Genomic DNA, 14,241 nt, shown 5'->3' with positions numbered 1-14,241 from the left:
ATCAGGCCTGCCACAGTTGTGTCATCAGCAAACTTAATGATGGAGTCGTGCCTGGCTGTGCAGTTATGAGTGAACAGGGAGTACACTCCCTGTTCAGTACAGGAGGGGACTTTGCACGCACCCCTGAGGTGCCCCCGTGTTGAGGATCAGCGTGGCGGATGTGTTGTTACCTACCCTTACCACCTGGGGGCGGCCCGTCAGGAAGTCCAGGATCCAGTTGCAGAGGGAGGTGTTTAGTCCCGGGATCCTTAGCTTATTGATGAGCTTTGAGGGCACTATGGTGTTGAACGCTGTGCTGTTGTCAATGAACAGCATTCTCACATAGGTGTTCATTTTGTCCAGGTGGGAGAGGGCAGTGTGGAGTGCAATAGAGATTGCATCATCTGTGGATCTGTTGGGGTGTTATGCAAATTGGAATGGGTCTAGGGTTTCTGGGACAATGGTGTTGATTAGAGTCATGACCAGCTGTTCAAAGCACTTCATGGCTACAGACGTGAGTGCTATGGGTTGTCAGTCATTTAGGCAAGTTACCTTAGTGTTCTCGGGCACGGACTATGTATTTTTGCAAATAACGGCTGCTGCACGATATCTAAGGAAGTCTCGGGTTTCGCTCACCTGAGGTAGAGTATCTCATGATATGCTGTAGACCACACTATCTACCAAGAGAGTTTTCATCTGTATTTTTTGTAGCTGTCTACAGTCGTGGCCAAAACTTTTGAGAATGACATAAAGTTTGCTGCTTCAGTGTCTTTAGATATTTTGTCAGATGTTACTATAGAATACTGAAGTATAATTAAAAGCATTTCATAAGTGTCCGCCCTGGCATGCAATCCGCCCTGGCATGCTGTCAATTAACTTCTGGACCACATCCTGACTGATGGCAGCCCATTCTTGCATAATCAATGCTTGGAGTTTGTCAGAATTTGTGGGTTTTTGTGTGTCCACCCGCCCCACAAGTTCTCAATGGGATTAAGGTCTGGGGAGTTTCCTGGCCATGAACCCAAAATATCGATGTTTTGTTCCCTTAGCCACTTATGGCCACTTATGTAAAGGTGCTCCATCATGCTGGAAAAGGCATTGTTCGTCACCAAACTATTCCTGGATGGTTGGGAGAAGTTGCTCTCAGAGGATGTGTTGGTACCATTCTTTATTAATGGCTGTGTTTTTAGGCAAAATTGTGAGTGAGCCCATTCCCTTGGCTGAGAAGCAACCCCACACATGAATGGTCTCAGGATGCTTTACTGTTGGCATGACACAGGACTGATGGTAGCGCTCACCTTGTCTTCTCCGGACAAGCTTGTTTCCGGATGAAAGGGGATTCATCAGAGAAAATGACTTTACCCCAGTCCTCAGAAGTCCAATCCCTGTACCTTTTGCAGAATATCAGTCTGTCCCTGATGTTTTTCCTGGAGAGAAGTGGCTTCTTTGCTGCCCTTCTTGACACCAGGCCTTCTTCCAAAAGTCTTCACCTCACTGTGCGTGCAGATGCACTCACACCTGCCTGCTGCCATTCCTGAGCAAGCTCTGTACTAGTGGTGCCCCGACCCCGCAGCTGAATCAACTTTTGGAGATGGTCCTGGCACTTGCTGGACTTTCTTGTGTGCCCTAAAACCTTCTTCACAACAATTGAACCGCTCTCCTTGAAGATCTTGATGATCCGATAAATGGTTGATTTAGGTGCAATCTTACTGGCAGCAATATCCTTGCATGTGAAGCCCTTTTTGTGCAAAGTAATGATGAAGGCACATGTTTCCTTGCAGGTAACCATGTTTGACAGAGGAAGAACAATGATTCCAAGTACCACCCTCCTTTTGAAGCTTCCAGTCTGTTATTTGAACTCATTCAGCATGACAGAGTGATCTCCAGCCTTGTCCTCATCAACACTCACACCTGTTTTAATGAGAGAATCACTGACATGATGTCAGCTGGTCCTTTTGTGGCAGGGCTGAAATGCAATGCAAATGTTTTTTGGGGGATTCAGTTCATTTGCATGGCAAAGAGGGACTTTGCAATTAATTGCAATTCATCTGATCACTCTTCATATCATTCTGGAGTATATGCAAATTGCCATCATACAAACTGTGACAGCAGACTTTGTCTGTATATCTGTGTATATCTGTGTAATTTTCTAAACTTGTGGCCACGACTATAGACCGAACATACGTCCTCCTTAACATGGCCAGGGCCTCATGCTAACTCAGACTGAACTGTAGAGAAGAACACAGACACTGCACAGCGACCGATGGGCGAGGAGGAGGCAGACAACCAGCAAGAGGAAAAAAGTGTGTGTGTGTGCATGCCACCAGCAGTCCCTCAGACAGACAGCAGGCGTGCGTGTGCGGCAACAAACCCTGGAATACCAATGAGCCCACACACAGGTCCTAGAGGTCATAGAGTGAGTCAGTCATCTCGCCTATCGCCATGACGCCCAGCCTGCAGTGAGTTTGAGAGAGTGGGGGGGCCCTGTGTGTGTGCAGGGCCGGCAGCTGTCAGGGGCCAGTAGTAACAGACCCTAATGAACCAGATGAATAGTGCAAAAACTCCCAAATACAAACAGGACAGTTGACATTTTTCTTCTGTCAAAAGCAGAAGATGCATGAAAATACAATGGTACAACCCTTTACTGGCCACAGCTGCTGTCTGCCTACCCCTACCATCTCTCTCTCTCTCTCTCTCTCTCTCTCTCTCTCTCTCTCTCTCTCTCTCTCTCTCTCTCTCTCTCTCTCTCTCTCTCTCTCTCTCTCTCTCTCTCTCTCTCTCTCTCTCTCTCTCTCTCTCTCTCTCTCTCTCTCTGGTCTCTCTCTCTCTCTCTCTCTCTCTCTCTCTCTCTCTCTCTCTCCTCTCTCTCTGGTCTCTCTCTCTCTCTCTCTCTCCTGGTCTCTCTCTCTCTCTCTCTCTCCTGGTCTCTCTCTCTCTCTCTCTCCTGGTCTCTCTCTCTCTCCTCTCTCTCACCTGGTCTCTCTCTCTCTCTCTCTCTGGTCTCTCTCTCTCTCCTGGTCTCTCTCTCTCTCTCTCTCTCTCTCTCTCTCTCTCTGATCTCTCTCTCTCTCTCTCTCTCTCTCTCTCTCTGGTCTCTCTCTCTCTCCTGGTCTATCTCTCTCCTGGTCTCTCTTTCTCTCTCTTTCTCTCTTTCTCTCTCTTTCTCTTTCTTTCTCTCTCTCTCTCTCTTTCTCTCTCTCTCTCTCTCTCTCTCTCTTTCTTTCTCTCTCTCTCTCTCTCTCTCTCTCTCTCTCTCTCTCTCTCTCTCTCTCTCTCTCTCTCTCTCTCTCTCTCTCTCTCTCTCTCTCTCTCTCTCTCTCTCTCACTTTCTCTCTCTCTTCTCTCTTTCTCGCGCTTTCTCTCTCTCTTTTTCTCTCCTCTCTTTCTCTCTCTCTTTTTCTCTCTTTATCTCTCTGTCTCTCTCTCTCTCTGTCTCTCTCTGCCTCTCTCTCTGTCTCTCTCTCTCTGTCTCTCTATTTCTCTCTCTCTTTCTCTCTCTCTCTCGCTCTCTGTCTCTTTCTCTCTCTGTCTCGCTCTCTCTCTTTCTCTTTCTCTGTGTGCTACAGTGTGCTACAATAGTGTGTGTAAGCGATGATGCAGTGTGTGTGTGGGGGGGGGGGGTGTCGAGGGGAGATATTCTTGCACCATCATCCTAACTTCTTATTGGCTGACGTGACAGAGGCTGTCTTAACCATGTCCAACACCCACTGTTAGATGGAGGGATGGAGAGAGGGGTTGAATAACTGCTTCGATGGAAGCAATGTGTCTCCTTTTCTATCCTCCCCTCGTTGCTAGGCAACCCTTTGGTTGCTTGATTAAGCGCTGGTAAATGATAAAGATGGTGTGAGGAAGAGAGAGAGAAAAGGGGAGAGATAATGGAACATCTGGAAGAAAAGTGACACCGGTCTCGATGGCTGCTTCAGCTAATGTCTGCCTCTCACTCCTCTACCTACTCTCCCCTTCCTCCCACCTTTCTCCACTCTCCCTACATCCTGCTTTACCCACTCGCCCTCCTTCCCTTCTCCTCCACTCTTCCTCTTCTCTGTGGCTACGCTCGCCTGCCTACCTTTTTCAGAGAAGGGGCCTCTCTGTTCCACCTAACTGAGATATCCCCCCTTCTCTCTCCTCCCTCCTTTCTCCTCTTAGTTTTAATAGAGAAACGGAGCAGGAGAAAACCAGTCAACTGGAGGGAAACAAACAACCAAAAATAAACTTCCTGGGATTACATTTTTTGGTTCAGTTGATTTGAAATCCAACCATTCTCTATCTCACACATACACAGACTTCAGTCCAGTGGTCACACATACACTGAGTGTACAAAACATTAGGAACACCTTCCTAATATTGAGTTGCACCCCCTTTTGCCCTCAACAGCCTCAATTTATCAGGTCATGGACTCTACAAGGTGTTGAAAGTGTTCCACAGGGATGCTGGCCCATGTTGACTCCAATGCTTCCCACAGTTGTCAAGATGGCTGGATGTCCTTTGGGTGGTGGACCATTCTTGATACACACGGGAAACTGTTGAGTGTGAAAAACCCAGCAGCTTTTCAGTTCTTGACACACTTAAACTGGTGTGCCTGGTATCTACTACCACACCCTGTTCAAAGGCACCTTTTGTCTTTGCCCATTTACCCTCTGAACGGCCCACATACACAATCCATGTCTCAATTGTCTCAAGGCTTAAATATCATTCTTTAACCTGCCTCCTCCCCTTCATCTACACTGATTGTAGTGTAGATCCCTTATTGACATCAATAAAGAATAATACATTTCACCTGGATTCACGAGGTCAGTATACCAGGGAAAGTGCAGGTGTTCCTATTTTTTTGCACACTGTGTACAACGAGAAGGTCACATTCAGATGAAGTCTTTTCTTTGTCTTCCAGAGAATTGTGTGTATTTGTGTATTTTTTTTTCATTAAATGTTTTTCATATAACCTTTATTTAACTGGGCAATTCAGTTAGGAACAAATGAATATTTACAATGACGGCCTACCCCGGCCAAACCCGGACGACACTGGGCCAATTGTGCGCTGCCCTATAGGACTCCCAATCATGGCCGGATGTGATACAGCCTGGATCCTTAACTAAATGTCTCTCTTCTTCCCTCAGATGGCAGCTCTCCAGAGCCCGTTCTACGGTGATAAGATGAACCTGTACTCTCTTTGTAAGAAGATAGAGCAGTGTGACTACCCTCCACTTCCATCCGACCACTACTCTGAAGAGGTACTTCTCCAACTCTCACTTTACACTCTTTCACCTTCTCTCCATCTCTCACCCCAAAATCTCACTCGTTGACCCTGGAATCAGTAGTATAGCCCACTACATACATTAAAATACATCTGCAGGCCTCATCCCAAACCAATGGGAAAGTATGGAACATTACTATGGGTTAGCCAAAACTGCAACTTGTAAGTGATCATGTTCTATTAAAAGCCTCTAGGCAAGAACTGGCTGAATCTGAATCTGAAATATCCTTCAGTTGTAGTTGTGCATGCGTTTTCAAATCAAATTGTATTTGTCACATGCGCCAAATACAACAGGTGTTTGTGTTTGTGAAACAGGTGTTTGTGAAATGCTTACATACCTTAACCAAAAATGCAGTTCAAGAAATAGTGTTAAGAAAACATTTACGAAATAAACTTAAGTATAAAATAAAGTAAATACTAACACAAAATAACAAAAACGGGGAACCAGTAGCAAGTCGATGTGTGGTGGTACAGGTTAGTCAAGGATATTTGTTCATGTTGGTAGGGGTAAAGTGACTATGCATAGATAATAACAGTGAGTTGAATCAGTGTAAAAACAATGGGGGGGGGGGTCAATGTAAATAGTCCGGGTGGCCATTTGATTAATTGTTCAGCAGTCTTATGGCTTGGGGCTAGAAGCTGTTAAGGAGGCTTTTGGTCCTGGACTTGGCGCTCAGGTACCGCTTGCCGTGCGGGAGCAGAGAAAACAGTCTATAGTCTTTGACCACTTTTTGGGCCTTCTTCTGACATCACCTAGTATATAGGTCCTGGATGGCAGGACGCTTGGCACCAGTTAAGTACTGGGCAGTACCCACTACCCTCTGTAAAGCCTTATGTTCGGATGCTGAGCAGTTGCCATACCAGGCGGTGATGCAACCAGTCAGGCAGGATGCTCTCAATGATGCAGCTGTAGAACCTTTTGAGCATCTGGGGACCATTGCCAAATAATTTCAGTCTCCTGAGGGGGAAAGGGTTTTGTCGTGCCGTCTTCACGACTGTCTTGGTGTGTTTAGACTATGATAGATTGTTGGGGATTTGGACACCAGGGAACTTGAAGCTCTCAACCCGCTCCACTACAGCCCCGCCGATATGAATGGGGGTTTGTTCGGCCCTCCTTTTCTTGTAGTCCACTATCATCTCCTTTGTCTTGCTCACATTGAGGGAGAGGTTGTTGTCCTGGCACCACACTGCCATGTCTCTGACCTCCTCCCTATAGTGTGTTTGTCTCATCGTTGTCGGTGATCAGACCTACCACAGTTGTGTCGTCAGCAAACTTAATGATGATGTTGGAGTAGTGCTTGACCATGCAGTCATGGGTGAACAGTGAACACATGAGGGGACTGAGCACACACCCCTGAGGGGCCCCCGTGTTGAGGATCAGCGTGGCAGATGTGGGGTGGCCCGTCAGGAAGTCCAGGATCCAGTTGCAGAGGGAGCTGTTTAGTCCAAGGGTCCTTAGCTTAGTGATGAGCTTTGAGGGCACTATGTTGCTGAACGCTGAGCTGTAGTCAATGAACAGCATTTTCACGTAGGTGTTCCTTTTGTCCAGGTGGGAAAGGGCAGTGTGGAATGAGATTGCGTCGTCTGTGGATCTGTTTGGGTGGTATGTGAATTGGAGTCGGTCTAGAGTATCCGGGAGAATGCTGTTGATGTGATCCATGACCAGCCTTTCAAAGCACTTCATGGCTACCGACATGAGTGCAACAGGGCGGTAATCATTTAGGCAGGTAACCTTCGCTTTCTTGGGCACAGGGACTATGGTGGTCTGCTTGAAACGTGTAGGTATTACAAACTCAGTCAAGGACAGGTTGAAAATGTCAGTGAAGACACTTACCAGTTGGTCCGCGCATGCTCTGAGTAAACGTTCTGGTAATCCGTATGGCCTCATGGCCTTGTGAATGTTGACCTGTTTAAAGGTCTTGCTCTCATCGGCCCCATGGAGAGCATGATCACACCGCTGTCCAAAACAGCTGGTGCTCTCATGAATGCTTCAGTTTTGCTTGCCTTGAAGCGAGCATAAAAGGCAATTAGCCCAACTTGTAGGCTTGTGACAGTGGGCAGCTCGTGGCTGGGTTTCCCTTTGTAGTCTGTAATAGTTTGCAAGCCCTGCCACGTCCAATGAGCATCAGAGCCGGTGTAGTAGGATGCAATCTTAGTCCTGTATTGAGGCTTTGCCTGTTGATGGTTCATCTGAGGGCATAGCGGGATTTCCTATTGTGTCCAGATTAGTGTCCCTCTCCTTAAAAGCATCAGCTCTAGCCTTTAGCTCGGTGCCGATGTTGTAATCCATGGCCTCTGGTTGGGATATGTACGTACGGTCACTGTGGGAATGATGTCATCGATGCACTTATTGATGAAGCCAGTGACTGATGTGGTGTATTCCTCAATGCCATTGGAGGAATCCCGGAACATATTACAGTCTGTGCAAAACAGTCCTGTAGCATTTGCAACATCGGACCACTTCCGTATTGAGTGAGTCACTGGTACTTCCTGTTTTAGTTTTCGCTTGTAAGCAGGAATCAGGGGGATATAATTATGGTCAGATTTTCCAAATGGAGGGCGAGGGAGAGCTTTTGTATGTGGTCTAAAGGTGGAGTAAAGGTGGTCTATAGTTTTTTTTCCCCTCTTGTTGCACATGTGACATGCTGGTAGAAATGAGGTAAAACGGATTTAAGTTTGCCTGCATTAAAGTCCTTGGTCACTTGGGGCGTCGCTTCTGGATGAGCATTTTCTTGTTTGCTTATGGCCTTATACAGCTGAGTGCGGTCGTTGTGCCAGCATCGGTTTGTGGTGGTAAATAGACAGCTACGAAAAATATAAATGGAAACTCTCTTGGTAGATAGTGTGGTCTACAGTTTATCATGACATAATCTACCTCAGGGGAGCAATACCTAGAGACTACCTTAATATTAGACATCGCGCACCAGCAGTGATTGACCAATAGACACACACCACCACCCCTCATCTTATCGGCCGTAGCTGTACTGTCCTGCCTATGAATGGAAAACACAGCCAACTGTATATTATCTGTGTTGTCGTTCAGCCACGACTCGGTTAAACATACGATATTACAGTTTTAATGTCCCATTGGTAGGATAGTCTTGAACAGAGCTCATCCAGTTTATTCTCCAGTGATTGCCAGTTTATTCTCAAGTTGGCCAATAGAACAGATGGTAGAGGCGGTCGCCGACTAATTCTCACAAGGCTCCCTGATCTCCGCCCCCTGTCTTTTCTTCCCTCGAATGACAGGGATTTGGGCCTGGTCTCAGAGAAACAGTATATCCTTCGCGTCGGACTCATTAAATACAAACTATTTGTCCATTTCGAGGTGAGTAATCGGTGTTCTGATACAGGGAAGCGCTTTTCGGTCATAGGAGATGGTAGCAGCAACATTATGTACAAAATTAGAAAAAATTAGAAAAAAAAAACAAATAGCACAATTGTTTAGGGGCCCGTAAAATGGCAGCCATCCATTCCGCCACCGTCTCTGGGCTGTGCACAGACATTGCATACAATGTAATGTAGAACTATCTATCTGTGGTTATAGATGGCCAACCTACAGACTGCTGCTGATTGCTTGTTGTGTGTGTGTGTGCGCTACCCATGATTCCCCACCACCCAGCCACCATATCACCCTCTATCACCCCATTCAGGAAAGAGAGAGATGGGAAGGGAGAGAGAGGGAGGTGGAGGGATGAGGGTGCCTGGAGCGCCTGTCTGGATGTAAACAAAGCTCCTGAAGCATCGGCAGAAAACTGTCAGCTGCTCATCTTTGTTCTGTCATTTACTGTCTCCTCCGTTCGCTCCCCCCTTTCTCCCCCTTCCACCTGACTCCATCCCTCTACCCCCCTTATCTCGCCGCTGTGAAGAGGAACATAAATATTTTACATATTTTACATATCTCTTCATCACTCATCCTCCTCTCTCCATTCTATGGGACTAATTCTCAGACTGTCTGCATTTGTATCACACACACACCCTGACATTCACACACACACACACACACACACACACACACACACACACACACACACACACACACACACACACACACACACACACACACACACACACACACACACACACACACACACACACACACACCTGACACACTTCCACCCTGACATACACACACACACACACACACACACACACACACACACACACACACACACACACACCCTGACACACTCCCACCCTGACATACACACACACACACCCTGACACACACCCACCCTAACATACACACACATATACACACACACACCCTGACATACACACACATTTACACACACATACCCTGACACACACACACAACCTGACACACACACACACACATACCCTGACACACACACACCGTACGCTGCATGTCGAGGACTTGCCGAGCCCAGCACCACATATCAGCGGTCAGGAAGTCGGCAGGCGGTTACCATAGCGACCTCGCACATGCGCTTTCTTTCTTTTCTTTCTTTCATTTTTATTCCTTTTTTTAATGATGGTGGTCACTGTTCCACCTCTCAGCCCCTCTATCCGCTCCAGTAAGCCGCTCCCCTCCGGGGTGTGTGTGTGTCTGTGTGTGTGTGTGTGTGTGTGTGTGTGTGTGTGTGTGTGTCTGTGTGTGTGCGTGTGTGTGTCTGTGTGTGTGTGTGTGTCTGTGTGTGTGTCTGTGTGCAATGCGTGTCTGTGCCTGATTTTAGCGATGTGCGAGCAATTGTGTGTCTCAGGTTGACTGAAAGTAGATTCACAAGGCCGTGGGGTAATTAACACACTATTACCCCCCCACCCCCCGCTGTATTTAGTTACAGCACCTGAAGCCTGCTAGCTGCTATCGGGAAGGGAGGAGGGTGACAATGAGAGATTTAAGAATGTGTTTCTGTCATTAGATTTATTCATTTGTCTGGAATGTTCTTTTAACACAACAGACAGACAGCTCTTTTTATGCTTTGTCTCACAATACGGTCTAATAGCTGATATCTCTCTCTCTCTGTCTCTCTCTCTGTCTCTCTGTCTCTCTCTCTGTCTGTCTCTCTCTGTCTCTCTCTGTCTCTCTGTCTCTCTCTCTGTCTCTCTGTCTCTCTGTCTCTCTGTCTCTCTCTCTCTCTCTCTCTCTCTCTCTCGCTCTCTCTCTCTCTCTCTCTCTCTCTCTCTCTCTCTCTCTGTCTCTCTCTCTGTCTCTCTCTCTGTCTCTCTCTCTCTCTCTCTCTCTCTCTCATCCAGCTGAGAAAGGTGGTAGATATGTGTATTAACCCCGACCCAGAGAAGAGGGCTGACATCATATACGTGTATGATATTGCCAAACACATGCAACGCCAGACGCAGCTGGGCAGCTAAGTCTTCACCGGAGACACACTACGACCTGCACTCCTCTCCTCTCTCCTCTCTCTGTATCTCCTCTCCTCCTCTCTTCCCTCACCTCCACAGAAGGACAGGCAGACATCGATGTTGTCTTTCACACAATCATGTATTCATAAGTTCAGTTGTTCCGAGGTCTCTGTATTGTTAAGGTTGTTTTTGTTTAGGAGAAGGGAGTGCTGTCTGTATGTCCCAGATATGTCCTGTATCTATTCCCATTGAGCTTAAAGATGGCTGCAGCTAAGAATGTTCTGATGGTGCCCCCTGCCCTGCCTGGCCCTGCCCTGCCCTGCCTGGCCCTGCCTTAGACCGCTGCGTCACTCGGGAGGCCCGGTCCTGACGTCGTTAAATAGAAATAGAGCATATGTACTGTCTCCATATGTACACAGCCTGTATCACAGAGGAACTTGCAATATGAATGTTTAGTGTTGTACTGTTAGTTATTTTAGTAACAGAACATCCTGTTAGATGTAGTTTATCTGGAGAGCTATAGTATCGAGATCCAATCAAGAATACAGACGGAAAGAAGAAGAAGAAATCTAGTGTTTAGATGGTTAAATGTTGCTGTGTTGCACTTTGTACCCCGGTACTGACAGGGTGGTGAGGTAATGCGGTGATGAATGTGTCTAGGAGGGGGGTGTCTTACCCCAAAGAGCACAGAGAGAACTAGTGAAGAGGTAGGTAGAGGTAGAGAGATGCTGCAAGTTAACACTGAGGTTATACATGTATGTACTTGGTTGAATGTAATAATGATGTTATAATTTCAAATATAAAAGCTTTATTTCCATTTTTAAAATGTATTATCATTTTATTTTGTTAATTTAGCAGACATTCTTATCCAGAGTAAATTTCAGGTACAATTAGGGTTAAAGTGCTTTGCTCAAGGGCACATAGACAGATGTTGGTTCGGGGACTGGCTCAACTCTCTTAACCGCTAGGCTACCTGGTGCCCCTTTCTCTGGTTAGGGCCGTCCATGACGAGAAACCAAATGCTACCTGAAGTACCTGGTGATAGTTATTAGTTCTAATAACTGGTGTGTTTTTTGTCTTGGGGTTTTGTGGGGCGTCGACGTAGTCTATGGCTGCCTGAGGCGGTTCTCAATCAGAGTCAGGTGATTCTCGTTGTCTCTGATTGGGAACCATATTTAGGCATCCATATTCTGTGAGTGTTTTCGTGGGTGATTGTTCCTGTCTCTGTGTAGTTGTTCACCAGACAGGCTGTATAGACGAACGCCGTTACAGAATCACCCACCACACCCGGACCAAGCAGCGTGGTAACAGGCAGCGACAGCAGGAGCAGCGAAAGGAGGAATGGACATGGGAGGACGTTATGGACAGCAGGAGTATAGAATATACGACTTGGGAGGAAATAGACAGGTGGGCGGTCGACCCAGAGAGAGTGCCAGAGCCCGCCTGGGATTTGCTGGAGCAGTGCGAAGAGGGCTATAGGAGAATGGAGTCGAAGAGAAAGACACGGCGGCGCAGAAAGAAACCCGAAAGTCACCCCCAAAAATGTATTGGGGGGGGGGGCTCAGGGAGAGTGTGGCAGAGTCAGGGTTCAGACCTGAGCCATCTCCCCCTGTTAATCGTGAGGAGCAGCGATCAAAGGACTTCTGGACTTGGGAGGAGATATTGGACGGAAAAGGACCCTGGGCTCAGCCTGGTGAATATCGACGCCCCAAAGAAGAACTGGAGGCGGAAAAAGCGGAGAGGCGCTGGTATGAAGAGGCAGCACGAGGACGCGGATGGAAGCCTGAGAGTCAGCCCCAAAAATGTATTGGGGGGGGGCTTACAGGGAGTATGGCTATGCCAGGTAGGAGACCTGCGCAAACTCCCTGTGCTTACCGGTGGGCTAGAGAGACCGGGCAGACACCGTGTTATGCTATGGAGCGCATGGTGTTTCCAGTGCGGGTGCATAGCCCGGTGCGGTACATACCAGCTCTTCGTATTGGCCGGGCTAGAGTGGGCATCGAGCCAGGTAAGGTTGGGCAGGCTCGGTGCTCAAGAGCTCCAGTGCGCCTGCACGGTCCGGTCTATCCAGTGCCACCTCCACACACCAGTCCTCCGGTGGCAGCTCCCCGCACCAGGCTTCCTGTGGGTGTTCTCTATTCGGTTCCACCTGTGCCAGCACCACGCATCAGGCCTACAGTGCGCCTCGCCTCTCCAGCGCTGCCGGAGTCTCCCGCCTGTTCAGCGCTTCCAGAGCCTTCCTCCTCTTCAGCGCTGCTGGAGTCTCCCGCCTGTTCAGCGCTGTCGGAGCCTTTCTCCTCTCCTGCGCTGCCGGAGTCTCCCGCCTGTTCAGCGCTTCCAGAGCCTTCCTCCTCTACAGCGCTGCTGGAGTCTCCCGCCTGTTCAGCGCTGTCGGAGCCTTTCTCCTCTCCTGCGCTGCCGGAGTCTCCCGCATGTTTAGCGCTGCCAGAGCCTTCCTTCTCTCCAGCGCTGGCGGAGTCTCCTGCCTGTTCAGTGCAGCCTGAGCTGCCAGTCTGCATGGAGCAGCCAGAGCTGTCAGTCTGCATGGAGCAGCCAGAGTTGCCAGTCTGCATGGAGCAGCCAGAGCTGCCAGTCTGCATGGAGCAGCCAGAGCTGCCAGTCTGCATTGAGCAGCCAGAGCTGCCAGTCTGCATAGAGCAGCCAGAGCTTCCAGTCTGCATGGAGCTGCCAGTCTGCATAGAGCAGCCAGAGCTGTCAGTCTGCATAGAGCAGCCAGAGCTGCCAGTCTGCATGGAGCAGCCAGAGCTGCTAGTCTGCCAGTCAGCCAGACTCTTCCAGATCTGCCAGTCAACCAGACTCTTCCAGATCTGCCAGTCAACCAGACTCTTCCAGATCTGCCAGTCAACTAGACTCTTCCAGATCTGCCAGTCAACCAGACTCTTCCAGATCCGCCAGCCAGCCAGGATCTGCCGGAGCCAACTACCTGCCTGAGCTTCCTCTCAGTACTGGGCTTCCTCTCAGTACTGGGCTTCCTCTCAGTACTGGGCTTCCCCTCAGTCCCGGGCTTCCCCTCAGTCCCGGGCTTCCCCTCAGTCCCGGGCTTCCCCTCAGTCCCGGGCTTCCCCTCAGTCCCGAGCTTCCCCTCAGTCCCGGGCTTCCCCTCAGTCCCGGGCTTCCCCTCAGTCCCGAGCTTCCCCTCAGTCCTGAGCTGCCCCTCAGTCCCGGGCTTCCCCTCAGTCCCGAGCTTCCCCTCAGTCGGTGGCGAGGGTGGATTATCCCAGGACGCAAGGGTGAGGAACTATGACTTTAATGGAGTGGGGTCCACGTCCCTAGCCGGAGCCGCCACTATGGACAGACGCCCACCCGGACCCTCCCTGTGGTTTTGGGGTGCGTCCGGGAGTCCGCACCTTAGGGAGGGGGGGGGGGGTTCTGTCACGCCTTGGTCTTAGTATTTTGTGTTTTTTTTTTTATATATTTGGTCAGGCCAGGGTGTAACATGGGTTATTGTGGTGTGTTTTTTGTCTTGGGGTTTTGTGGGGCGTCGACGTAGTCTATGGCTGCCTGTGGCGGTTCTCAATCAGAGTCAGGTGATTCTCGTTGTCTCTGATTGAGAACCATATTTAGGCAGCCATATTCTGTGAGTGTTTTCGTGGGTGATTGTTCCTGTCTCTGTGTAGTTGTTCACCAGACAGGCTGTATAGGTTTTCACGTTCCGTTTGTTGTTTTGT

The 14,241-nt window shown here is 48.8% G+C and overlaps 1 protein-coding gene across 1 annotated transcript in view; it reads left to right on the top strand.

The window, feature by feature from the left end:
- Positions 1-11,378, top strand: part of nek7 (NIMA-related kinase 7) — a 54,557-nt gene extending 43,179 nt beyond the window's left edge. The window contains exons 5-6 of the mRNA XM_052464139.1: positions 5,094-5,207; positions 10,448-11,378. Coding sequence (XP_052320099.1) covers positions 5,094-5,207; positions 10,448-10,561 — 228 coding nt within the window. The 3' untranslated portion in view covers positions 10,562-11,378. The remainder of the gene's footprint in view (positions 1-5,093; positions 5,208-10,447) is intronic.
- The last annotated feature ends 2,863 nt before the right edge of the window (positions 11,379-14,241 follow it).

The sequence above is a fragment of the Oncorhynchus keta genome, chromosome 1 (genome assembly GCF_023373465.1).
Source record: "Oncorhynchus keta strain PuntledgeMale-10-30-2019 chromosome 1, Oket_V2, whole genome shotgun sequence".
Classification (NCBI taxonomy): Eukaryota; Metazoa; Chordata; class Actinopteri; order Salmoniformes; family Salmonidae; genus Oncorhynchus; species Oncorhynchus keta.
This window is presented reverse-complemented; position numbering and strand designations above follow the sequence as displayed.